This window comes from Hydractinia symbiolongicarpus, chromosome 5 (genome assembly GCF_029227915.1).
Source record: "Hydractinia symbiolongicarpus strain clone_291-10 chromosome 5, HSymV2.1, whole genome shotgun sequence".
NCBI lineage: Eukaryota > Metazoa > Cnidaria > Hydrozoa > Anthoathecata > Hydractiniidae > Hydractinia > Hydractinia symbiolongicarpus.
In genome coordinates, this window is record NC_079879.1 from 10,600,395 (window position 1) to 10,626,613 (window position 26,219).

The 26,219-nt window shown below is 32.3% G+C and overlaps 1 protein-coding gene across 5 annotated transcripts; it reads left to right on the forward strand.

The window, feature by feature from the left end:
- The first annotated feature begins 2,222 nt into the window (after nucleotides 1–2,222).
- LOC130644724 (shootin-1-like) lies at nucleotides 2,223–19,263 on the forward strand. 5 transcript variants are annotated; one of them, XM_057450439.1, is made up of 23 exons: nucleotides 2,226–2,655; nucleotides 5,827–5,879; nucleotides 5,952–6,012; nucleotides 7,557–7,651; nucleotides 7,995–8,060; nucleotides 8,416–8,455; nucleotides 9,297–9,373; nucleotides 9,475–9,556; nucleotides 9,693–9,787; nucleotides 10,388–10,534; nucleotides 10,710–10,764; nucleotides 10,939–11,037; nucleotides 11,627–11,744; nucleotides 12,060–12,118; nucleotides 12,369–12,448; nucleotides 12,656–12,727; nucleotides 13,087–13,282; nucleotides 13,665–13,970; nucleotides 14,048–14,107; nucleotides 15,887–15,958; nucleotides 17,109–17,168; nucleotides 17,713–17,772; nucleotides 18,336–19,263. In XM_057450439.1, exons 1-23 carry the CDS (start codon nucleotides 2,607–2,609, stop codon nucleotides 18,413–18,415), a joined length of 2,082 nt encoding a protein of 693 aa, XP_057306422.1. In that variant the 5' UTR covers nucleotides 2,226–2,606; the 3' UTR covers nucleotides 18,416–19,263. The 5 variants fall into 5 exon arrangements, with proteins under 5 accessions (XP_057306424.1, XP_057306425.1, XP_057306422.1 ...); XM_057450441.1 differs by lacking the exon at nucleotides 17,713–17,772 and having other exon boundaries at nucleotides 2,223–2,655; XM_057450440.1 differs by lacking the exon at nucleotides 14,048–14,107 and having other exon boundaries at nucleotides 2,227–2,655.
- The last annotated feature ends 6,956 nt before the right edge of the window (nucleotides 19,264–26,219 follow it).

Genomic DNA, 26,219 nt, shown 5'->3' on the forward strand with positions numbered 1-26,219 from the left:
TTTATTTTTTCTACCAATCATTTCTACAAATTCGTCTCTTGTTGCATAACTTTTCCCTATCTTATTCGGAGTCTCTTCACAGTTTTTAAATGCTCCACCTCTGCTGTCCATCTCATCCATGGTACAGCTCTCTTCCGGCAGGCCATCCACGTAAATTAGGTAGCTTTACAATCAAACTTTCGCAAATATTATTTACGGCCAAAACCACCTGCTGGTTTATTTTTAAATATTGGCCAATTTTCAAAAAAATTTGGGCGGGGTGACACGGCTGTTCACGTCAAATTTCAAAATTTTGGTCCAAAATCTTGAAAAGAAAATATGATAATTTGTGAACAGTCCCTAAAACCTTTCTTCCTCCAAGCTAAAATATGATTTGCTGTATTTCGTTATGAAACTTTTGTCTTAACTTCGCTTAATCGAGTTTTGATAAGTTCATAACACAATGCGACAATGCTTTTTTTTTGTACAATAAATTTGCAACAAAATGCTAAACCAAAATATAGTGTTGCTTAGGCTTGTACGAAAGTATTTTTGTTGAACTTGCTGATATGCTATCGGCAAAAATACATAATCGGCGATAAACAACCTCGATCCAGGGTATCTTGTATTTTTTCGACATTGGGATCGCTGTCCCGATGTCAAAAAGGTACAAGATGCCCTGGGAATAAGGTTGGGGAAAAACACTAATTGGTCCGTGAAATATATTAGTCATTGATTCAACATTTCGTCAATTCAGAACGATGTAAAGTCCTCCAGCTGTCACGCTGCACTATTTTGTATCGTAGCAAGCAAATTATTACAGCTCATTTCGGTTAAGGAATAAGAGCTAACAAAAGTTTCATAGTTCGTACCGTTGGGGTATCTCAGTTAATTCTCTTCTGTCTGAAACACACGGAGCATCACTTCACAAATGAACTTATTTGATGTTTCGAGTTACCGCAACCTATTATGCAAAAAAGTAGGCTAACCTGTTCCGTAAAGTACACCTGCGGCTTAAATAGGTGATTTCAGGATGAAATCATTCACATCGATGAGTGAGCTCCCACCCTCCCACCCAAAAGTCTTTAACAATAATAAAAAGGTTTTCTCTCTGCTATCCAATCAGAAATATATAGCTTCTTTATTTATATATCTGTCTTCAATAATTATTGACGGAATTATCAGACAGTTTGTATTTGTATTTTGTAACGCAGCGTACTAAACTGTAGCTAAACGACTCCACTAACAAAAATGGAAAATAAATAAATGTACGAACGATTGAACAAATTGGATTAGTTTATAACAACCAAGTTTTTAAACTTTAACGGCGAAGCGGGCTTGATTTCTGACCGGAGAATTTAGTGATGATAGTGTGAAGATGTTCCCGTGTTTGCACACTACGCATGTCTTCGTCACAGCATTTAAAGTTTTTGTGGGTTTTTGTAATGATAGTAGCATTTATCGTCAACGACAAGGTTTTACCCTTGTCCGATAGTCAAATCGAAGTTGTTGAATTCGAGTAATGAAATATAAACGTCATGCGTATATCTAACGGTACAACAATGACGTTACGTGGTTGTTATATAATTGCAAAACAATCTTAGAAAAATTCCAAAATACGCCATTATTTCTTCCTTTAAACTATAAAACTACAAGGGACACCTACGAAGTCGCGATTTTGTGTTTCTTTTTCTATGGAAAAAAAACATTTTTGATTTTTTTAGGCCATAGTGAATATATAAAATATGAAATAACCGGCGGAAAATGATAGTATCGCCATCTCGTTGTATCGCTATGACTATGTTAATGTATCAGATTAAAATAACAATGTCATGTTTACACGTAACTAAAACAGTTTAAAATTATCAGTGTGTCATTAAAACATTTCCGTTTATATACTCTTATTCAAACTTTCGAAGCCCGGAGAGCAATGATAATCACGAACAACCTCGTTTTCAAGGATAGTTATTGCCGCTGCTCTGCAATAACGTCTCAGGAACAAGAGACTGGGGACGAGGATGGAACACAAAAAATGATCTTGGTTTCGCTTTGAACCCACGCTTAATCAGAGAAAGATTTTAGTGAGTAAGCAGGAAGGGAAAATAAAACTTGAAAAGTCATGTAAATGTTTTTCTTGCTCATGTTTAATTTTTTAGAGAGATTTTTGATTAGATTTAAATCAATATTTTTTGGCAGGTGGGCCAGGAAACGGAAAAACGGGATACATTCACGGTTTATTTCGGATTTTCACTTTCGCTTTTGATCTTTGCCCGGATCTTTTCAACACTCTCTTGTAAATACTTTTTCTTCTTCATTACTTTTTGTCTTAGCTTTTAAAAATACTTATAGGTTGGAATCCTTGAAATATTTTAAAAACGGTTTGAAAGACACGAAGATTAAAGATATTAATTAATCGCTAGTTTAGAAATAAATGGTTTCAACTTTATACAAATAGAAACCATCTATACACAACAACTCACTTATTTGGGATCGTGTATGAAATCGAGACAAACTATAAACAAACAGCAACTCCACTTTTTGTAGCAAGATTTTATTTAAGCTGGCTTGCTAACTATTGCTATAAGTCTCATTAAGGTATATTGTGATTATTTATTTCGTCTTTTGCTATGGGAGAAGAAGACCAGCAGGAAGTGTTGAAGGAACTGTCAGCAAGAGGTATCTAATAATGTAATCTTAACCAAAACTAAAAGTCACAAATTTTTAACTACACTGTGAAAATATTTGGGGCATTTATTCTCCTAGTAATAACTTTTGGCAGTGGGATAGGGTCATTTGTTCTTTTGATAGTAACTAGTGCCAGTATATATAGCTATATATATATATTTTGGTAGCAGCTTCTATTAACAAAATGAATTGGGAGACTCTCCTGTAAGTGACAACTTCTGCTAGATTTAAGTAAACTTTTTTTTGCCAGTTATTGTACAGACTATGTTGGATGCGTTTGGAATGAAGGAAATCAAAAGGCAATTAATAATAACAAGTAATATAAATATGTAAAGCCAGCATATCCCATCGTAATTACGTGATTATCTAAAAAAAACTGCTCTAGCGACGATCTCTGCTCGTCACATACTCCATGTTTTCAACTATAACCTGTTCCTGGAAACAACTTTGCAAAAATTCTAATGAACAAAGTGGGCGTTTGCGAAGGATCGAGCAAAAAAGAAATCGCATCAAACGTCTTATTTCCGTCTTTTACGTCTTATTTTCATTATGTGTTTTTTTTTTCAATGTGAGATCCACTGGAATTATTTCTAAAGTCTAATTATGATTAAAGTGGTTGCAAATTAGGCGACTTGTCTCAGATGGAGCTAGTAGTTGCTTCAAACATCAACATAAGGCTTAGGATATCATGTCATAGTCATCCATTGTTGCCAGTAAAAAGAGAAAGTTACGAAGAAAGGTGAAATCACGTAATTAGGACGTTCAAGTAATTAGGACGATTTACACTGTATATACATATTTATTGAATGACAATGTCTTATCTGTTTTGTGGTTACAAGTGATTATAAACATTTTGCATGTTCTCTCCAGCTACCATCTTGGGCTTTTATCATCTTTGTTCCGTCCAGTAGAATGAAATATTTTTTTTCTGGAAAACAAACAGAACAATTAATTTTGGTTTGGTTGAAGCTCTGCCAGAAAAAATTGTTAGTTTAAATATAATTTTTTTCTTTTCTTAAACTATATATGGGTTGCAATATTTGTTCATATTAAAGTGGTCCTTGCAAATTAAGACTCCAACTTCCAAGGACCACTTTAATATTTATGGATTTTTTTTCTGCTTATGAAATACCTGAATCTTATACATAGTTTGTTTTATGCTACATAAATCAAAGCTGCCTGGCATATATGCTGTTGCATATATTCGCAAAGATTATCGCATAAACAAAAGTGAAGTGCTAAATAAAGCATTAATTATTAGTTTTGTTTAATATGCTTATTTATTTGGAAAAATGACTGACTCTTATTGTGTAGTAAAGCTGATCAAATAAATGTGAGTTATATGTGAAAATCTAAATATAATAGTTCATAACAAAAAAACAAAAACTTTGCCAGCTTTGAGCACTTTGAACTTATTAAACTATGAATGAGAACAACACTGCATTTCTTATTCTGCCAGCTTACACAAGGAAAAAGTGTAAACACATGGTTACTCGCCATAAAACGGTGCAAAATCAGTAAGGAGGGAATTATAAAAAACTTGAAATTTCCATTTGGAAGAGGCATGTGATCCTTTGTGTATGCCTACCTAGAATCTCACGAAATGGCCTACTTTTTGGTTGTAGTGAGGCCCCAATGTTTTAGTGCGAGTCTAAGTCAGAAAAACACAATCCAACTAACTTAGTAACTCTATCAATATTGTGTAGTTAAAACATACCAAGATAGTGCTTTGTATCCCAAAAGTCCTGCACACATTTTAATGAAAAACACAATGACAGGGTATATACCAACAAGCCCTATATTTCCCTTAGGTCTTAGATTATTTTAGTCTGTTTTTTTCCTAAAAGAATAATGTGGTTAAATGGCTATTAATGAAATTTCTACATTTTTTAGACAAGATCCACAAGGCACAGAGTTAATTTTCATACTATATACATTCTTCTGTTTTTTTAAAAAACAGTTTAATAATTTTTAGGCAAATATATATTTCTTTTTTAAGAAAAGAATTTCTTTGCTTACTGTGTTTAATGAATCAAAGTTCCCATCTACTGGAATGAATCTATAGCTACAGCAAGATAACAGGCCTCTTAAATTTGTGGTGTATATACACTTGTTATTGCAAGAACAAGGATGACATTTTCCTGATATAAAATAAATCAACAACCATTATTGAAACATGGATCTTTCAAAGTAACTTAATCCTAAGCTCTAACTTCCCTAACTGTTTTAGTTCCCTGATCTATTCATCAAAAAAAACTCAGAAAACTAAAAAGTCTCCTCCTTAAAGGCATATTAGGATCAAATACAAAGAAGAAAATTAAACTTTTATAACTTCATATCGATAAAAACATATTGTAATATAATTATCTCTCTTTGCAGGCTAAGTAAGAATAATTACTGTAGAGAATTTTTTTCCTCTCGCTAATTCAATAACATCTATACATTGTCTCAATATTAAGAACAGTGTCACAACTCTCTCCATATTGCTACTTGTTTTAATGGCTATTTTAATTCAGTTGTTAAAAATATCCAGAAAAATATACCTCCCACTTTCAATTCCTATTCGAATTATCTAGAAAAGCTATCTAAAACGTACTGAAATCTCTTTATTCTTAGCTCTTGTGGATTATATAAAAGTGCTGAAACGTCAATCATCTGTCCAAAAAGGCAAATCGTCTATTCCTGTTAGTATTACCTTAAATCATCTCTGCCTGAAAGAAATTCTTGCTAAACCATTACCCAATCTAATAAATTTCTCTTTCACCACTGGTATTTATTCATCTATAGACCTAAAACTTAAGTGATACCATAAAAGGGCACAAAAAGTCTCAGATGGAAGACCTCTGAAAGTTTTTGCTATGAATAAAAAAGTCAAAATAATATTTATCATTGATTATATTTCCAAGGTTGGATTGCAAAAGATATGGTATTTTTTTCTGAAAATGAAAAAAAACTCAAAAGAACAAACATTGTTCTAATCGAGAAAATCATTTTTAAAAGTCACTTATCTGTAGGGTGTCTGTACCATTAAACCCTTACAAAAATACTGCTTGCTATACATCTATAATGTATCAATGGGTAATTTCTTTTATTGACTATATAGTTTGAAATTGAATTTGTAGTATGACAGCCAGCAAATATATATACCTTTTTTATTTACAGCTATTCTTGAATTTGAAGATGTCAGAATAAAATACAAGGAGTATTTTGAAAAGGTAGGCAGTATGGCGTTTTTTAAAAATTATTTTGTATTAAAGTCCCGAACAAATTTCATTACACTTTTTCAGTGTACCAAAGAGGAAGCAAAACGAAAAAGAATCGAAGCACAATTCAAACAGCTGAAGCAAGGTAAAAAAACAATTTAATGATATGTTTATATCTTCACATGGAATTTGTATATTGATTTGATGTGACGCTTTTTCAAATTAAGTTTATAGCATTTTCAGTCTCTTATTAGCAGTGAAACCTGGTCTGAATATCAAAAAGGGACAAAAAAATTTTAAAACAGTCTATAATCACAAGCGTTGTAGGACGGCATTAAAAATTAGGTACACACTCATAAGTGTAAAATGTAATGACAGTGTGTAACAACTCAACCAAAACAAGCGCAAGCACTGACATGCAACTAAACTTTGCATGTAAAAATGTTTTATGCAGTGTTATATACTTTTTTAAAATGTGAATCTGACACAGTTTAATGGTCAAATCAGATTTTGATTAATTCATGATCCTGTACCTTATTTTCTCATCATTGTTGTGCATATTTTATACAAAAGAGACTGCAAACATCAAAATTGCGTTTTGTGTTTTAGGGGCATCCCGCTGGAGTTCCACATAACATGTTTTTTATTTTTTTGCATTATAGTGTGTTTGTTAAAGTTCATATTCTGTAACTATTTACTTCTCCAAATTTTCTGTATTTATTGTTTGTTAGTAGAGTGAAAGCACATCATGTCATTTCAAATAAAGATTAGTGCAGCCGATATTGAGCTGTTGTATACAAGGTTTAAAGCTTACCAAAATACGAAGTATACACGCACCATAAATCTTGTGAATATAAAAAAACCCAAATAGTTTTAAAGTTACTGGAGATTTTTTAAAAATTATGAATCTAGAAAGCTTCCTTAACCAAGTATTTTTTATTATTTTTAAAAAAACAAATAAATTTAGTTTGAAGAATTATGTTGTTTTAAGACAGGCTTTATATTAAAGGGAACCTGGGGTATAAAATGATGTTTGACTTATATTATAGAACTTAAAAAGTTGGTTAACAAGTCTTTTTACAATTTTTAAAGAGCTTTTTTGTTCTCAAGATATTCACATTTAAAGAATGTCAGATTTAATTATGCTGCATAAATTATGATGTCATATTTCAGTAATAGCAAATTTAGACATTTTCTGTTATAGTAATTTTAGACATGTTAAGGAATTTGCATTCAAAGTTTACCAATGCATAGATATTATAAAGAGGTAGGCATACACAAATTATGAATCTAAAAAGCTTCCTTAACCAAGTATTTTTTATTATTTTTAAAAAAACAAATAAATTTAGTTTGAAGAATTATGTTGTTTTAAGACAGGCTTTATATTAAAGGGAACCTGGGGTATAAAATGATGTTTGACTTGTATTATAGAACTTAAAAAGTTGGTTAACAAGTCTTTTTACAATTTTTAAAGAGCTTTTTTGTTCTCAAGATATTCACATTTAAAGAATGTCAGATTTAATTATGCTGCATAAATTATGATGTCATATTTCAGTAATAGCAAATTTAGACATTTTCTGTTATAGTAATTTTAGACATGTTAAGGAATTTGCATTCAAAGTTTACCAATGCATAGATATTATAAAGAGCTTGGGTTGGCTTCCCTTTAAGAACTCTTCTTTTTTTTAGTTTCTTTGCTGGCTGTTGCTGAATATGAATCTTTACACAAACAATATGTTACAGAAAATAAATATCGCTTAGAAGTGGAAGAAAAAGTTAAAAAGGTATAGAATTTAAAGGCTTCATAAAACATATGTAACAGCGTTATATATATATATATATATATATATATATATATATATATATATATATATATATATATATATATATATATATATATATATATATATATATATATATATATATATATATATATATATATATATATATATATATATATATATATATATATATATATATATATATATATATATATATATATATATATATATATATATATATATATATATATATATATATATATATATATATATATATATATATATATATATATATATATATATATATATATATATATATATTATTTGTTTTTTTGTTCTTCTTTAGCTTACAGAAGAAAATAAAACAATCCGCAAGCAAAACAAGCTTGGCGATAATACCATGATTATACCTGTAGGCTGTTATTATTTATTATTATTATTTATTACTTATTACTTATTATTTATTACTTATTATTAGATATTATATTTGTTGTGATAGTTGTAATAAAGTTTTCATTGTTGTTGTTTTGCAGAAAGTGACCTAATGTATTTACAGGTTGATTTACTCAACAGTATAAAAATAAAACTGCACTATTTTTATCCTATTAAAATTGTTTTTGAGTAATATGTAGAAAGGAATTGGTACCTGCCACAATAGACTATAGGTTATGGTTCAAACATTTGATTTAATTTTATCTTTCATTTGCTTAATTTTAGCTAATGTTTCTAACTTTTAGCACGTAATGTGAAATGTCTTAAAAATTTAGAGTGGAAATGCTGATCAAGGAACCAAAGGAGAACTCGAAGGTAGTATATATATTTTGTGAATTTGCAACTGTCTATGCATATTTCGCATCGTAATTTTAAAAGGACCTAAGTCCACTTACTCTCCAATTTTAAAAAGGCCTAACTCTAAGTACTCCTTAGTTTTATTAGGACCTAAATCCTTTTTTATGAAAAAGGATTTAGGTTCTAATAAAACTTATTGCTTATTCGCAATCTGTGGGCTGATTGCTTTCTTGTTATGTGCTGGTCTTGAATATACCCAAAAATTATTGTTTAATTTTAAAAAGGCGTAAGTTCATCAATAATTTAGGTCTCTGGGCCTTCGTCCGTTTACATTATCATCTACAAATTTTAAAAAGACCATTTACACTGCAGCTCAGAAGAGCCTAAGTCCATTTTAATAATATTCAAATAAATTCATAAAATTATGGACTTAAATACATCTTACCTATACAACCTTACCTTAATGTAAACTTAACTGACTTAGACTTAAAGATTTTTTTGGACTTAGGGCAACTTACTTGCAAAATACCTTAGTACTTTTAAAGTAAGCCCAATACTATTTAGAAAGGTTATTTTTAAATAGGCTTAAGTCCAAGTAACCTTTTTCAGCGTTTAGCTAAAATGCTTATTTGCAAGATGGGTTACTCAATTTAAAAGAAATTATATCAAACATACGTAATCAAACACACACAACATAAAAAATTAAACAGGGCTTTCACCAAGGTTTTTTTGACTTTTTCTTAAAATCAATAATATGGACTTCTTTTTAAAATTAAAGGTTTTTGGACTAAGGCCTTTTTAAACTAAGGGTGCGACTTGAATTTTTTAACAACTGTTAATGAAATTAATTTATATTCAGTTCTTAGAACGATGAAAGACGCTGTAAATAATGAGTTACGCAATACAAAGAATGAATTATCAAGAACAAAAGAAATGGTAAAAGAGTCACTATTATTTCTTTTGGTTCCAAGTTTAATATATAATTATTTACTTGTTTCAACTTTAAAAGCACTGCCATTAATTCAATTTTTTTTCAGCTTCAACAAGAAAAAGCCGCACATGCTATCACAAAAAAGCGGTTGGCTATTGGTACACAACAGATGAAACAACTGAATAGAGGTACATTCGTTTTACTTTTAGTTTAAACACTACAGACTAGAAAAATGTTTTTGATATCTGCTACATTTTAAAGTACAACTTTTTGAGGAAGACATTTTTAATGTGTTTTTATAATGTAGTGATTTTATATGTTTAGTGTCAGTGTTAGCACTTGACGAGTTCACTGATTTAAAAAAGAAATTTGAAACAGAAGCAAATTGTAGAAGAAAAGCTGAAGATGTGGCAACTGAGGTAAAACGTGTATTGAAATCAGTACCCCATTTTTTAAATGAAATTTGGCCACAATCAACATTTCTTAAGTAACAGAATGCATAATTTAAATTTTTAGAGCAATCATATAACAGCTCAAAGTGTTTTAATAAGTTTTTGTACTGTTTTTTTAATTTTTTTGTTACAATTGTATGAATTTCCTAAACTTCCTTCCATTCACTTTTACCCTATGATTAACGTTTTCTCCAGTAATAGTACTTATGGGGAATTAATTTTCAAGAGACCTTTTTTTTTTGCGAAGTTAGCAAGTCCAAATTCGCGGGAAATACATTTCGCGAGAATCAGAATTTAAAGATATGTTTCTTTAATTATGGGAGATATAAAGACTACTAAAATTTAAATTAAGATATCTGCTTATGTAGCTACCTAAATCAGAAAAAAAAATCGCTTTTTAAAAAAAAATTAAAAAATCTACATTTCCCGAGAATAGCAAGCTTTCAATAATTTCTAAGAGAACTATTTTTTGTAAATTTGACGAAATTCGCAAAATTAATTCATTCAGGTTGTTTGGGACTATATTTTACGTTTAATAATGTTTCTTTATTTCATTTTTCATTTCAGTTGGTTGGAAAGCAAGAGTTAACTGACAGAAAAACAAAGATAATAGAAGAACAAACAAGCAAAGACGAGCAGCTGAAAACGCTCATGGCGGAAATGGATGAAATAAACAGAATCGCGCAAGAAGAAAGAAAAAAAAATGCAGAAAAAGTAAGACAAAATTGATGCCATTTTTATCGTCTCCTGAATATTTCACGTATCTGTGTATTAGGTGGTGAATAGATAATAGTTGAATTTAAATCCTCAAAAATATTGAGATGAATATGTTGTGAACTGAAACAATCATTTTTATGTATATACTGTGATAATAAGCACTATTTTTCAGATCAAGGAGTTAGAAGAAGAATTAAAGAACTCTGAAAATACAGATGCATTGAAGAGTATGATCCTTACTTCTCTCTTTGTCGCTAGGATTCTGGCTAGAATTATCTAACTTCAAAGGAGTCACTACCATTAAGATTCTAAAAGAATTTTTTTTGCTGCAGTAGTAAACATTGAATATTTTAATTGACACATATACGTCCATTATAGTGAAAATGTTGTTCTTTTTTTAGGTATGGAAGACAAACTTTCTCTTATGATGGACCAACTTGATATTGCACAAAAGCAATTAACAGAATGCGAAGCTCGCTGTGAAAAAGCGGAGTCTGACTGTATGTCATAACCATTATTTGCCATTTTAAAATGTCAATAGATCTATTTTCATTTTTTTTTTTTTTTTTTTTGATTTGGAACGACACGTTTTTCGTGTGAAATGAATGTCCTACGGTTATCACAACTACAGACTTCCCTCGCTATATGCTATGAACTTCTTAACATGACTGTTCATAACATTCACTGGCGTATTGAAATCTGGCGTATTTTTTTCTAAAATAAATTTAAATCTATACGAAGATTTGATCGTTCTCATTTTTCCAAGTCCCTTAGATGGGTTTTTTGTGTGTATTTAACCAATTAAGAAGCAGATTTGAACATGTGACTTAATAGTTGAATTTGAATGATCTGATATTTCACACATGACAAGAAAAACCTAACATGGGAAAAATACTGACATATGTGATTTGAATGATACCAAAGTAAAAATAAAAACTGCTTCAGTAGACAAATTGCAGTATACATCCATATATTTTATTGGTGTACTACAAGTGGAACAGAATTTATTGACAAAAGTGGAAGGAATGGAGGGAATAACGTGTGTCTACCCTTCACCTCTTTATTTCAGCTAATACTTCTAACTTTTAGCACGTAATTTGTATACACGACTAGCAATGGCTGAAAGGGAAGCAGACTCTTCAAGACTTGCTACTTTACCACCACCACCTCCACCACCACCGCCACCAATAGCGGCTCCAGTGATCAGGTAAATTAGAAGCGTCTGAATTTATTATCTATTTAATCTTAATTATTTATTTATTCTATTTATATTTATTATATTTATTTATTCTGTATTTATTTTATCCTTAAAATATATTTTATCTTTAAAAGTCTTTAAAATTCTATTGCTACATGTGCAGATCATTTGCGTTTTGGTGATTTAGTGGAATGAAATCTAGTAATCGCATTGTATTATATTTCCAACCAAATCTCCTGCAATTAATAATCAATTAAAACTCATCGATCCTAAAAAATAATCTTACCTATAAGAAAGATGTCTCATTCTTTTTCTTTTACTCAGGAAGTTTATCTCCAGAATTGGAAAAAAGAAGAAAAGTTCTGCAGAAATTGGAAAGGATGGTAAGAAATCTATTATGTTACTTTGATGTCATTTTTAAAATGTCGTCATGTCTGAATTCACAATATCTAAATTTTATTGGAACTGGACTTTTAGTTTCTCTAAATATGCTCCTCGTTGGTTGTTTTTGTCACATCACATCACGTTAATAGTTAATTTTTGCAACGTCTTGTTTTCTATATTGTCTTATGCATAATATGTTGTATAATGTGATTGATTCACTTGTCGTATTGAGGTTTTTCTTCTGTGTAGAAGATGATCCTGTGGCATCTGCAATGGCTGACATGGTGGAGCGAATCAAAAAGGGTGTCAAGTTAAGATCAGTTGCTAGTGTATGTCGTCCCTATAACATAGTTCATGGTAGCATCTTCATGTCATTCAGCACTGTCTTTAGCACTAACTACCTAGGAAATTATGTCAGCCACCGTCCTTCCTACTGATTTGGTTCTATATTATTGATAGTCTCATCTTTGCACGACAATAAAAGCGTATCGTATATATAAGCAACTTTTGTGAACTAGTTTTCTTTTCTGTTACAGCCTGTAAAGTCCGGTGAAGAAGGTGAAACAGATGAACCAGGCGGTAAAATGGGAGAGCTTGCTGGATTGTTGGTATGATACGCAAGCTGTTATTTTTTTTCTCCAAAAAATGTTTTTTATGCTGCAGAAAGTATTATGTCGACCTTTGTGTCAGGCTGATTTTCTTGGGTAGATATATGCGCGTGTCGCCAAGAATTAAATTTCTTCGGCTATTAATTTTCGCAGAGGAAAGAAAATCATTTTCTGAATAAATTATTCACAAAAGTGCACTTTTAGTGATCCTCTGGTATGATTTTGGTGCCAAAGGTTTTTTCCGGATATTAATTTTTGCGAATTTAGCTGAAATCTGAAAAGCGCGAAAATAAATCCCGCTAAAATCAGTACTAATACTTGGACGCACCATGTTGACTGAGATTGGATGTTTTTTTTAGTCCAATCTTCGAAGAAATAAAGTTGGAACAGAAGCCTCTCTAGACGTTGTCGACGAGGAGCCACCAGAATTTGCTCGATTCAAACTGAAGAAAACAAACACGATAAAGTCGGCGTCTTCAGTGGATGCAGAAGATGTCGGCTCAACTGAACTAAAAAAGAAATTAGCGAGACAAAAATCTGTCGCTGATGGAATTGGTACCTTTACTACAAAATTTTACTTCCCGCATGGATTGTATTTTACATTTAAATCATTTAAATTCACCCAAAAATGTTTTGTGTGTCGGAAAGTCAGGAAAAAGTCAGGAATATCTTAAAATATTTATGTCAGGAATTTTAGATTTAAATGGTTATTCAAAATTATTTTCACTTTTTAACTGTTTTATTTGCATTAAGGTAATCCAAGGTTAAAATAAGTGTGACATTTTGTGGAGAAATAGTTGAAAAAATCAGGACAATTTCAGGACTCTTAGTCAAAAAAATGTCAGGGATATGAGTTAATATTAAGTCAGGATCCTGTCAGCCTGTTGATTTAACGATTTCAATCATCATTATTTTTTCCTTACACTTATTATTATAGAAGAAGAAAGCACATCAACTTCTCCTCCAAAAACTGCTCAAAAACCAAAGAAACCTTCCAAATCAGAAGGAGTCTCCGACGAATTGGAAAAGAGTGAAGGTCAACCAGAAAATCTAAAGAAGATTTTGAATGAAGAGACCTCAAAACAAGATAACATGGATCAACAAAGTTTGCCAAAGGAGGAGAGTGGAGCTCAACCAGATGCGCCAAAAGAAGTGGATGGTGGGCAGGAGAAGGTGTCAAAAGAGGAGGATTCTAAAAAACAAACAGAAGAAAGTGATAAAGTAGAAACAACAGAACAACAAGGTTTATGGTCATTTTAACTTTTATTTTATTTTATTCTTAACACATCATACTAACCTTACTAACTTTAAATATTACAGCTTTCCAAAAGCCAGTTCCAGCAAAACGGCTATCCATTATAACGCAAAGACCATCAGTCGGTTAGCATATTTTTACGCCCCTTTTTTAACATCTTTTCCGTTTTTTCCCAACTAGATGTTTTCTCTTCTCAGCATTGTCTATGTAACCCTGTGTTATGTCTGCACTGTAATGTTCAGTATATTGGAAAATCAGGAATACCGAAAGATATTTTTTTCACTTCAAGGAAGACGTGCAAAAAACAGGCTTTTGCTCATCATCTATTCTGTTATAACTTTAAACACCGAGGAAATTTTTTGTCGAACCAAAGAGGTTTTACTTTTGTTTTTTAAAACGTAAATGGAATTCAGGAGTTGATACAACAAATTAACGAGTTGCTACATACATTTCACAAATTGTTTTTAAAGTGCGAAATTATGTTCAAATTATATTACGTTTTTTAGCTACCACAATATTAGCCCCGATGTCTCCCAGTCTCAGTCACCAATGACACTCATCTAACCTATCCCTCTGCAACCTAATTATCCAAAAATACCCGAAATAGCTCGAGACGGCAACGATTACAACCTACCTTTCTACAAGAAAACCTCGCGATTTCATGAGTTTTCGGCAAATTCGCAAAATACTTGAATTTTTATTAATGTAACTTGCAAAATTTAATCGAATTTCCCAGGAACTTAATCTAACAGAAATGAAGGAAATTCGCGAAATATAGTTTTCTTACCTCAATCATGTTTTTTTACAAATATGACAATTTTTACACAACCTTTTTTCATTTTCTGGTTTAAAAGAAATATCGCTGATCACTATCCCATCGGCCATGTTTTATAAAAAATGTTTGAAATAAGAATAGATAGTTTTGTTGGTAGAAATGCGCCATGACCTGGTTTCTACAAGTTATCAAATCAAAAAAATTGCACAAACGTTAGCCTGTTTTTGTTAAAATTTGTTAAAAAAAATAATAGCAAGTGCGGCGCAGGGAGCCATTGTAGAGCGAAGGAACGCTATATCACACCATCAATTTTTTCCTAATGTTTACAAATATTTCCGTCTTATTTTTTATAAAAAAAACAAATTTAATATACAAGGATAATTAACAAATATAAGAATTAATAGTGTATTTCAGCGCTTTCATTATGCGGAAGGCCGATTTCCATCAGGAAGAAAAATCACTCTTTAACCTGTTTCGTGATCATTGATTATTATGAGATATTGAAAATGATTAGAGGTTACTGGTAAGTGATTGCCCACTCTCACTTTAGTGACATTAATGTAGCAACTTGTGAAATGGTTGAATCCACTCCTGAGTTTCGAATCGTAACACTTGTTTTAAAAAATAAAAAGTGACTCTTAACTCGTGGATTTAATGTAACAACTCGTAACTGGTAACTCGTAACTTTTAACGGGCAATCGTAACTGGTAACGGAAAACTTGTAACTGATAACGGGCAACTCGTAACTGGTATCAGACAACTCGTAAATGGTATCAGACAACTCGTGAGTTATTCAGTCTTTAAACAAAGGTGCTTTAAGATTAATCTATCCTATCCGATATAACATAAGATTAATATTAAATTTTTTTGTTAGTAAACTTGTGAACAATGTTAGGAAAAAGTTAAAAACAATACATAAACACTACTTCTGACGTTTGAATAAGCAATAAAGACCTAAGAATTTTGCTGAAAACATCCCTCAAACGAGATCCGTTACAACGTAACAGTATTTGCCTAATCCTCATTTCCTTGTAGACTTGCTAAAATTATTCCATTAAAATACTGCATTTTTATACGCGACAAAAAACGAATGTTTTGGTTGATTTTAATTCATATTGTATATGTTTAGGTGGTGAAAACGAGGATTTGTCAACTGGAGCTGTTTATGAAGCACCACCAAATAATTCTCCTAAGATTGAAGGTAAGTGCCTGTGTAATACAAAAATATAAACCGCGAATCAGCTTGAGTGACAAGCAAGCAAGTTAAAGCAATGCTATACGTATCTCTGGCGGTAATGTAACATAGTAACAGTTGGAGGGGAGGGGGAGAGCCAGTCGTTAGGTTAGAATTCCGAGGGCATTAAAACACCCAGTTCCGTTCGCTATGTTAAATATAAAGCAACTGTTTATTGTGTTGTTTTGCAGTACAGCTTACAGTTGGGGAGTAGAAATTATTAATTCATTCTGTATGCATCTTGCTTACACATGTTTAATAAAAGCATTCCGGAAATCTGATTGGCTAAGAAGCAATACGTTTTTATGCATTCTACTAATGTGAAATTAAAACAATTGCGATTCTGCCCAAACAGCTTATGTGTCGTTCCCCACGACATAAAATCACACTACCAGAAACAATATGTATTTGTCTTACCCTACTCTGATACACTTGCTATATTTTCCACATGTTATTTGAATTTCATAATGCTAATGTAAACACCTCAAAAGTATAAACTTTTAGGTTCCTATGAAATGTAATAGCTTATCACACACAAACACACCATCCTGATGTAACACACTAATATAATTGACACTCACCAAGTGTTTGTTTTACAGTTTTCTTCGGTTGAAGCTTAATTACTGTAACGGTGAAAGCCTTCCCACAATGCCATACGTTTGGCTGACACCAGGGAATATAGGAATTAAATTATCATAAATTAACGAAATATTTTTTACACTGTGCTAACAGGATGGTGTTTTTTATTTTTATACTGAGAGTCATTTTTTAAAGTGAATTAATTAGTGATAGGAGCGACACTTGTTAGATAATGGAGTACTTGTATTGTTATTCCGAATATTCATACATGATATACTACTTCAGTGTGAGGAACATTGTTATCAATGTGGGTCCTGTGTTCTGAATGTATGCATTAGGTATACACCAGCATTGCCTACCCAATTTCCCTCACATGGCATGAGTTGACCCGTATCTGTGGCAAGGACACTTGCAAATATGCCCGCGTTGTGTATCGAACCATGGACCTTGTGATTACGAAGCGAACTCCATAACCACAAGGCCACGTCCTTGTTAATCTTATCATTTACTAACTACTAATAACTAATATAACTTCTAGGTGAGAATTATACTGATATGACGCGTCCTGTTCCTGCGAGAAGACAAACACATTCTACAGGTAAAAACAGTAACCAAGAAAAAACTGTTTCTTGTTGTGTGCACAATGTTAAGACTTTGATTTTTTTTATTCCGTAGTTGGAGTGTACTGATCGTTATAAACTTTTTTCTCTTTGGATTACAACAGGCTTTTGTTTTAAAAACATATCTGCAGAAATTTCTAGTCGCAAAAAATGGAATGACTACGACTACCATATTTGAACATTGTACAACACAAACGCCCATCGGGCGGAATATTTTGCGCGCAGCGGAAAATCGAAGATTCTAATTGGTTAGAGTACCTCTTTTTGTTAGATGTTTTTAATGTTGGAAGGTTTTTCTAAATTCATGGAACGCGTTCCCTATTGTATGTTATAAAATTTATAATTCCGTGAGTTAGTACGTATATTGTTAACCTTATGTTTCCTAAAATGACCTTTTTCAACATATGTATTGCCCCACCGACTTTCAAGGAAATCAAAATAAAGCGTTGTTTTTATTCGTTTAATAACAGTAAAACAGTCAAGACTTCTTCCATCTATTTACTAAAACGAGCTAACTTATAGGCGAAGATTATATTGACATGACACGACCCGTGCCTGCAAGAAGGCAAACAACTTCTACAGGTAAAGAAATAACGTACTAATAACTGCCTATATGTGTTGTGTTGTGTTGTTGTTGTTGTTGTTGTTGTTGTTGTTGTTACTGTCGTGTGTTGTTTTTTGTGTTGTGTCGTTTTTGTTGTTTTGTTTTGTATTTTTGTATTGTCTTTCTGTTGTTTTTTATTGTGTTGTTTTTTATTGTGTTGTGTTGTGTTGTTGTTTTCTGTTGCTCTTGTTGTTGTGTTTTATTAACAAAATAATAACTGATTACCCCGGGCTGTACCGCAAAATGTCGCCCGAGGTCTAAGTGTAATGACTCCTGCGGCAATACTTTCTTACCGGACACCAATGGTAAATATTCGTCATTCGGACATATATCGGTTCTGGAGGTTTACCCTGAATAATCTTTGCAAGCGTAAAGTTTTAAAATATAATAAACATTACATGCGTCACATTACATTGTGTCGAGATTTTTTCAATTGTACTGTCTCTATTAGTCAAAACTTGAAGGAAAAAAGGCAAAATCCATGAAAATGTGAAGCATAGCTACCAACGCTACTCTGTGTACAATTATTATTTTATTTTAGATGGGTCTAAAGGTAAAAGCGGAGAAGATTTATACGAATTAATCGGTGCCTCAAGTCCTCCCTCTTCGCCCACCTCGTAAGCTACTTATACCTAACAACATGCATTATAATGGCGCATAACTTCGTCATCTTTTGCCTGATATTTTTATACGATATTTTTATTCGAAAAAGAAAAAAACTTTTTGAACTTATTTTACAGTATTCTTAGGATTTGAACGTTAGGAAATTCTTTTTGTATTCACGTAAAATAAAATTTATTTTTTAGATATCCCTATTTTCTATTTCTAAATTATATTTTTATATTTGTTTCTACGTATTTCAATGTTTATAGAATATTCAGTAATTTTCTATTTATTTTTCAAATAATAGCTACAATATTCTTGTTCTCCCTTCCTTTAACACCTACTTCTTTTACATTGGGAAATACCTCCTGGTATAATTGGCGTTCATCAAAAGAGTCCTTAGTCGAATCCATGAAGCTAATTTAATTTTTATTTGATAATCTTAGTAGTATTTCATTTCATTTTTACGCTGTTTTGATTTTGACTTGTTTGAAGTGCAGCATATTTTGATGTTTTTGTACCACCCTTACAGCATTAACTTAAATCCGGTAGTCCTGTTTATTTTTAATTACCATACTAAAATAACTGGTGAGATAAATCACTAATCTGCATGTTTAGGTTTTAATTTTTATTTGCTGAAGACGGATGTTCCTGCTAAACTTAAACCATAGGAAGGAAACAATGTAAATGGATATATATTAGTACGAGTAGCCTTCGCGGATGAAGCCAATCTAAAACATTACCAATCCAGATAATTTTTTTCACAAAAATCACATTTTATTATTCCTTCTTGATAGTTATAATTTTTTTTTGTGAATCTTTTATACATAATATGGATTTATCAGAGGAGATTCCTGTTGCCTTTACATACCCTTTTTAATTTGTCGACATTTTTATTGTTACTGCAACTAATTTAATTCCCTACTGTCGTAGGTTATTCGTTTTGATTATACAGTATATTTTCTTTTTATGCGAGACCTGGCTAAATGGAGCAAATTTCTTGGTTCCTTGAACTACCTTACTAAATTAACTAAAAAAAGCTAATCTCAACTACGCTTATAGACCTTTACTAAAACGAAAACATGTTTGTATGAGAGAGGAGCCAACCCGCCTAGCCAAGGTCTTGTTGCATTTGAGGAGATTCCGGTAAGCCTGAATGACGCAATCATTTGCTATAAAAATTACTTTTTTTATTCTAAATTGTTTGTTTTTCGTTGTTCAAAAGCCAAATAAGATATTTTGGTATGTAAACAAAAGCTAAGCCTGGCAACACGTCTCCATATTAAAGACTCAAAAAGTGGCTATCAATATTAAATAAGAAAAAATTATTTTATCTACTTCAACCTAACTGTACTCCACCCATCCACTGTCACTCCTAAATTTATTGAGATAAGAAAAGTATTAAAAAAAAGTCTGTTAGTTTTGTCTGCAATCAAATGGAGACAGCATAACAGATGTCTAGAGAATATAATCCAGAACAAGGTTGCAATCTAGTGACACATGTCGCTAGAATAGGTTTCTCAATACTTCTCAAAGAAGTAAAGCTAGCCTGTAGTTGCTGAATAGTTAATTTGAATCTTTTTTGTGATTGGAAATAATGCTTGTTGGTTTAAGTGGTAAACTAGCGTTGAAGGGTGAAATAACAAGATAAATAGGTGAAAAATACCTTACAGTAGAACTTCCTTAAGGCGGACACTAAAGGGCCCAGAGATTTAGAGAGGTGTTCTCCTTTAGAGAGTTTCCCTTTTTTGCCAAGAAACGAAGAAAAATTCTTCAAAGTCGGAAATCCATTAGGCATCTCATATTACCCTTCTCCCCTCCCCAGTTACGCAAAGAAACCTTTTGGCCTATAGAAACTAAATTTTGCTAAACAGAGACGTTTTTGGACATTTCACGTAGAATGTAGAACACTATAAAAACCCGGTAAGACTGAAAATGATTGCAAAGCTATACATGAGCTCAAAACTTTTCTTTGTTCGATTTATGGAAAAAAAAATTCCGAGTGACTATGTGAGAAATAACCGTGTGGGACCTGGTGGACTCTTCGGAGAGGTTTTACTAGGGATTTATCAGAAAAGCTTCCAGAAGGTGTGTGCTTTAGAGGATGTCTGATTTAAGGATGTTCCACTGTAGTTTCAATAACCTATCGAAATTTACTATTAAACAAACACTTAGCTATCTCTTTAGTCAACCTATATGCATAACGATTGCAAAGTATATAAGGCTAGCTTAACTTTTTGCCAATTTCACGGCATATGAAAAATAAATGTTCAACTGATGAAGTGAAGATGTGTGCGCTCCCGGCTGATCTGCGATCTCGAGTTTACAAAGTTTTGCATCAATATCTATTATGCTTGTTCTTGTTCTGGTGTTTTCAAAAGGATCCATTTTCTATTATTATCTTCCTAAGGTACTCACTGTGTTCTTAATTTAAAACAAAGATTGTGAATGAAACAGCAATCATTTGTTTACCTTGCGTCAATGTATGTGGTGCACGAGGCTTAGGTTTTAGTACTATGGATTAAAATAGCTGGAGAAGTATCAAAATCGTTGTTGATAAAAAAATCTGATTTTAATAAATCTACGAGTTTCTTTATTATTAAAACAATCATAATTCTGCATAATTATTGCAACTTTTAAGACAACTATCTCGAGCACCCATAAAAGTGACCCCAACTTGCTTTTTCGCGGAAAATAATCTTTAAGGCAAGTTTTCACTTGCCCTGCTAACTGGAACACATGTCACACCCTTATTTATAAGATTAGGAGAATCCCCAAAATTTGGACTCTTGCCATGACGAAAGGCATGTTTAAGTCCATAGCAACGCCTATATAGTATTTTCACAGTTTTTAATTAGCTTTCCGACTACTCTACCTATTATAAACGTCTGGATATTTTTGAAGTTGCATGATACAATACTTCTGATATACCTTGTCAGTTAAAATTTCGTCGGTCAAAAGTGACAAAATTTGAAAAAAAATTCGTCATTCTTTACCGGCGAAATTTTATAACCGACGAAATGTTTTGACCGACCAAATTTTATAACCGACTAAAAATTTTGACTGACGAAATTTTCACCAAAATTGAATTTTCTATTTTACGTGTCTTTATTCGTGTTTAAAGTCGACAGACCCTTTTAAAGTCATATTTTAAGCCATAAAAAAGGAGGTATTAGGAGGAAAGATAAGAAAACCAAAATTTCAAAAAAAATAAGTAAGTTTCCTCTTTTCATTGTAAATAATTCTATTAAGATAGCTCTTCAACTAACATTTTCATGTCTCAAGCGATGGGTTCGAGATACAATGAAAGATTTATTGACGATTTCTACTCATATGATCTCACTGGGATTATTCAAAACGACGAAAGCTTTGACGAGAGTGATTTTGAAATTGACCTTGAAATAAAAAGTACTAGTGCTGAGGTACTAGAAGAGGAAGAAGAAAGCGAAGAATGTCTTTAAAAATGAAGAAAAAAACACTTGTATTATTATTGATTAGCATTTGTTTTGTTAAATATAAGTAAAAAAATAGAAAACGGTTTTCTTCTGAAAGGGGGTTAAAACTTTTCGTTGGTTAAAAGTGACAAAATTTCAGGAAGATTTCGTCACTTTCCACCGGTGAAATTTTATAACTTACGAAAAATTTTGATCGACGAAACTTGAACTGATAAGGTAGTTTGTTTTGAAATGTTTTAAAAATTTTAGAAAAAATTTTTTGAGGAATTTTCTACCTTAAAACAGAAGTTTAATTTTCCTCGCCGAACCAGGCTAAGAGTGTACCAGAGTTTGATCTTCACAAGTAGAACGTTAGCAAGGAACAAGCAACAGTTGATCCTGTAAAATACAGAAACTTAGGCAACATTAAGTCTCGGCCCGAATTTTAAGTTGCTTGTAAAAAAAAGCGTGCAACAGAAACTTTAACATAACATTGCAGACCACCCCCCCCCCTTCCCCTGCTATTTAAAATCACTTCTTTCTCCTGAACTTTTAACACGCAGTAATGCCTCCGCTCTTTCCGAAAAATAAACAAAAAAGGTTGTCTGTGGTGACAATCGCGTTCTACCTTGTGTCTTTTTTATAATGTCTTATGTGCGACAAATACTACACGTACTAAACGATATAGACGCTTCGTAAACATTTCAATTATTTGCTAATAACCAATACAATAACAAAACCGATCCGTCCTGAAGGAAGCGAGGCAATACAACGTTTTGAAAGACTTAGTGCAGGTAAATAGTGTGTTGCACACCGATTATAGGACTTGCCGCAATTCAGGTAAGGCACATGGCACAGGTAAACTGTGATACGCATACCTAGTGAGCGTTAAGTAAAGATAAATGGTATAATGAATTTTACATTCTTTTTATTGGTATATTTCGCATTAAGAATATGATTACAAAAGTTAGTTTTTGTAGACTTATATGACATACGTAGCATAAATACATTATTTCCAATATAACTAACTTACTATTACAGGTGACTCGCGAAAGGCCAAAGTAGTCTTATCAGCCAGAACCTGTTATTTCTACGCATGCGTAGTTACACATTGTCTTTTTGTGAGAAGGAAGCTATGTACAGTTTAACGTTACAAACAAGCTAGTTACAAAAAAATTAAGTAAACAAGATATCCTAGTCAATATACGTAATTTAGACTTGTATGCAGGTAAAACAATTAAACTTAAAATTTAAAATAGATATCGATGGCACATAAGAAGTACCGCATACAATAAGAAAAATACGATCAAATTGCCTTTTCTAGTTAACTGAGCTTTCATCTAGAATATCAAAGCTCAAATTCTCTCATACGAAAGCTAAGACTTGTGGATGAATGTGTCAGACCAAATCCCGAATTCAATAAATTGTAGAGAAATTTATTGTGTTTATTCGTGTAAGCGAAATCATTCGCGCTCAACAATGATCGCGTGAGCAAAGAACAATAGAAGTTAGCGATTATAAAACGCGGTCAGTGATTCTGACGCAAACAAAAATTCTTTCAATTTTCCTGTAGTAAGAAAGGTTATGCTGGGATCTCTTGGCTACTAATCAAACAGAGCTTGAAGAAATTGTTTTTTTGCATCAACTTCGTTCATAAGGTTTGTCAAAGTCGCTAGCGCTTACTTGATGGCCGCCAGACTCGATGTGCAAAAGACAAAAGCCCCTGAGGACGAGTTGTTTGTTGCACATGTCAAACAATTTAAACACTAAATTTTCCCTCCATTGTTTACAATTTCCTACAGCTTTCAAAACTTTGTCGGACTTCGCATTCTGAGAAATACGCCTAAGCACGACCTCGTTCCCAGCGCCCGTTGTCTCTTTTTATATCAAATCGTCGTCTTGCTGTCAAAAAGATACAAGTTGCCCTGGGGACGAAGTTGGCCTAAGCAACTAAATTATAAAAGACACATTGTGGCGACTTCTCTCATTGTTACATGTGCCTGCGTATATAGGTAAAAAAAATGTAAAACAGTCGTTAATAATGGCTATATATTTTTACAGTGCTCTTTGCATATGTATATATCTAACACAAACAAAAAAAACAACCAAATAAACAAAAAAAAAAACATGGCTGTGATTGATTTTCTCATTAGATATATACTTCAAATATTAGTAGTTTTGGATTTATTGCCCGCAGGCGCCCAGTTTAAATGGAGTTAAAGAAATGCATATTTTCAATCCATTAACGAATTACTATACATAACATGATATATCTGCCACAGATATATATTCCAGTTATGTCCCAAAATGTGCTTTCTGCTTAATTCTCACATTTATGACATGTTGTATTCTTAAGAGAATTGGAAAAATGTGCGATACTTGTTTCAAACCTAACATCAACCAGTTTGAGAGATTCGGATTCTTTATCCTCCCTTGTATACATAGTAACGTGATTGACAGGAGCATCATCTGCATCTGAAAGCATTGTTCTCCATGTACCAATGAGATGATCATTTGAATGGATGGTGTTAGGCGGGACGTACAAAACGTGGTTTTTAAGGATCTTGAAGGCTATGAAGATACAAATAAAAGGAAGCTGATTCAAAGCGTTTAAACAAATCAAAAAAATTAAAGTTTATATAACAAATAAAAAACAACACAAAAAAATTCACCTGTCAAATGCAATTTATTTTTTTTAACCCATTTTCCTAATATGAAAAATCCTGAATCGTCATCTAGTGGACAGTCCATATGGTGGAAACCATGTTGTTCGATACCGTTACCTCCACAAGCTGCTACGACGTAATCGTCATGATAAGCTATAGTAAGAAAGCACGTAGAAATATATGCCTTACTTTCCGAGCAAATCAGTCATATATGTGTAAGTAAGGACAATTTTCTTGCAATAATAATGCAATGCACATTTTAGTTAAATCTTTTTTTGTTTTGTTTTGAAATTTCTATAAAAGGAGCAAGCAATAAGGTTAATATAATTATTAACTTACATTTTCCATAGGCAAAATCAACTGTACAATGTCTTTGCAACAAAGCAACTTTTTCTTGTTTATCTCCTGCGAGGCAAGCTCCATAATAAGCTAATAACTGATTGGTGCCAATATCGACAGGTATAATACCATCCCATTGAGATGAGCAAATGAATTTCCCACCTTTTTCACCTGGTTCAGCTTTTATCCATTTTGCTTTTTTCAACACTGCATGACGAGGTATTTTCATATCAGGAACTCCATGGTATTGTGTCATCACCAACTGGACTAGATCATAATTTCCTGGGAGTGCGTCTGTGACGTCATTATCATCACTGCTCATGACAGTCTGCCCAGAGAGTCCCTTTCGATTAAAATCAGTAAGAGCGTCCCACCGTTCTTCAATGAAATTTGAAAGATCTTCCACGTCTGTATCGTCGTATAATTCTAATAATTTTTCACCGAAAGCGTCAATGGCTTTGCTCTCTTGAAAAGTCTTGTTTAGATTTATCAAGCCGTGTAAACTAGGGTTAGAATGCGCATCTGCATTTTGCTCTAATGTCTTTACAACCTTTTTAAGTAAATACTGCCTCTTTCTTTCATTGATTTTATCATCCAGTTCTTTCAGGGAATCTTCTCGGGATAATTTTCTACGGAAATCACTAATACCATTATTATTGTTAATATTCGTATTGTTACGCAGCAAAAGAGTGTAGCAATACTTAAAAAACTCCTCAAAATCAATTTCTCCACTTTTGTCTTTATCAATTTCATCGATGAGAAGTTCGAACTCGTAATTAGACATCTCTACACCAAGTTTTGAAATAAACCTTTGGAATTCATCTCTATCCACCCATCCATTTGCAGATTGGTCAATCTCAAGAAAAATGACCTTGACTTTTTCTTTAGATACAATCTCGATGTTAGATAAATCTATAAATAGATAAAGTAAAATTAAAGGTAACTAGTATTAACCACGTTGAAAAATGCGCGAGGAATTCACTCGTCGTTACTCGCAGCTACCAAAAACACACGAGGATTCACTCGTCGCTACTCGCAGCTACCAAAAATGCACAAGAATTCACTTGTCGCTACTTGCAGCTACCAAACATTGCCGATAATTCACTTGGAGTTATCATCTTTGACCCGCAGGTGACATGAAGCATTTTAATATCTACTAGAGGTACCTCGTCCTTTTTATTTCACGTAGCTTGACCGTTTGCTTTTTCGTGTATCTGCACCAAATACAATATATCTGCAGCAGATAGAATATGGATTTTAATTTATAGACTGGCGGGTAGCGCGTAGATAAATCCACGATCTTATTTGCTCAAATTATTATAAATAATCGTAATTTGAAAATAGTTGCGAGTATTGTTTAGCCACACTTCCACATTTATAAGG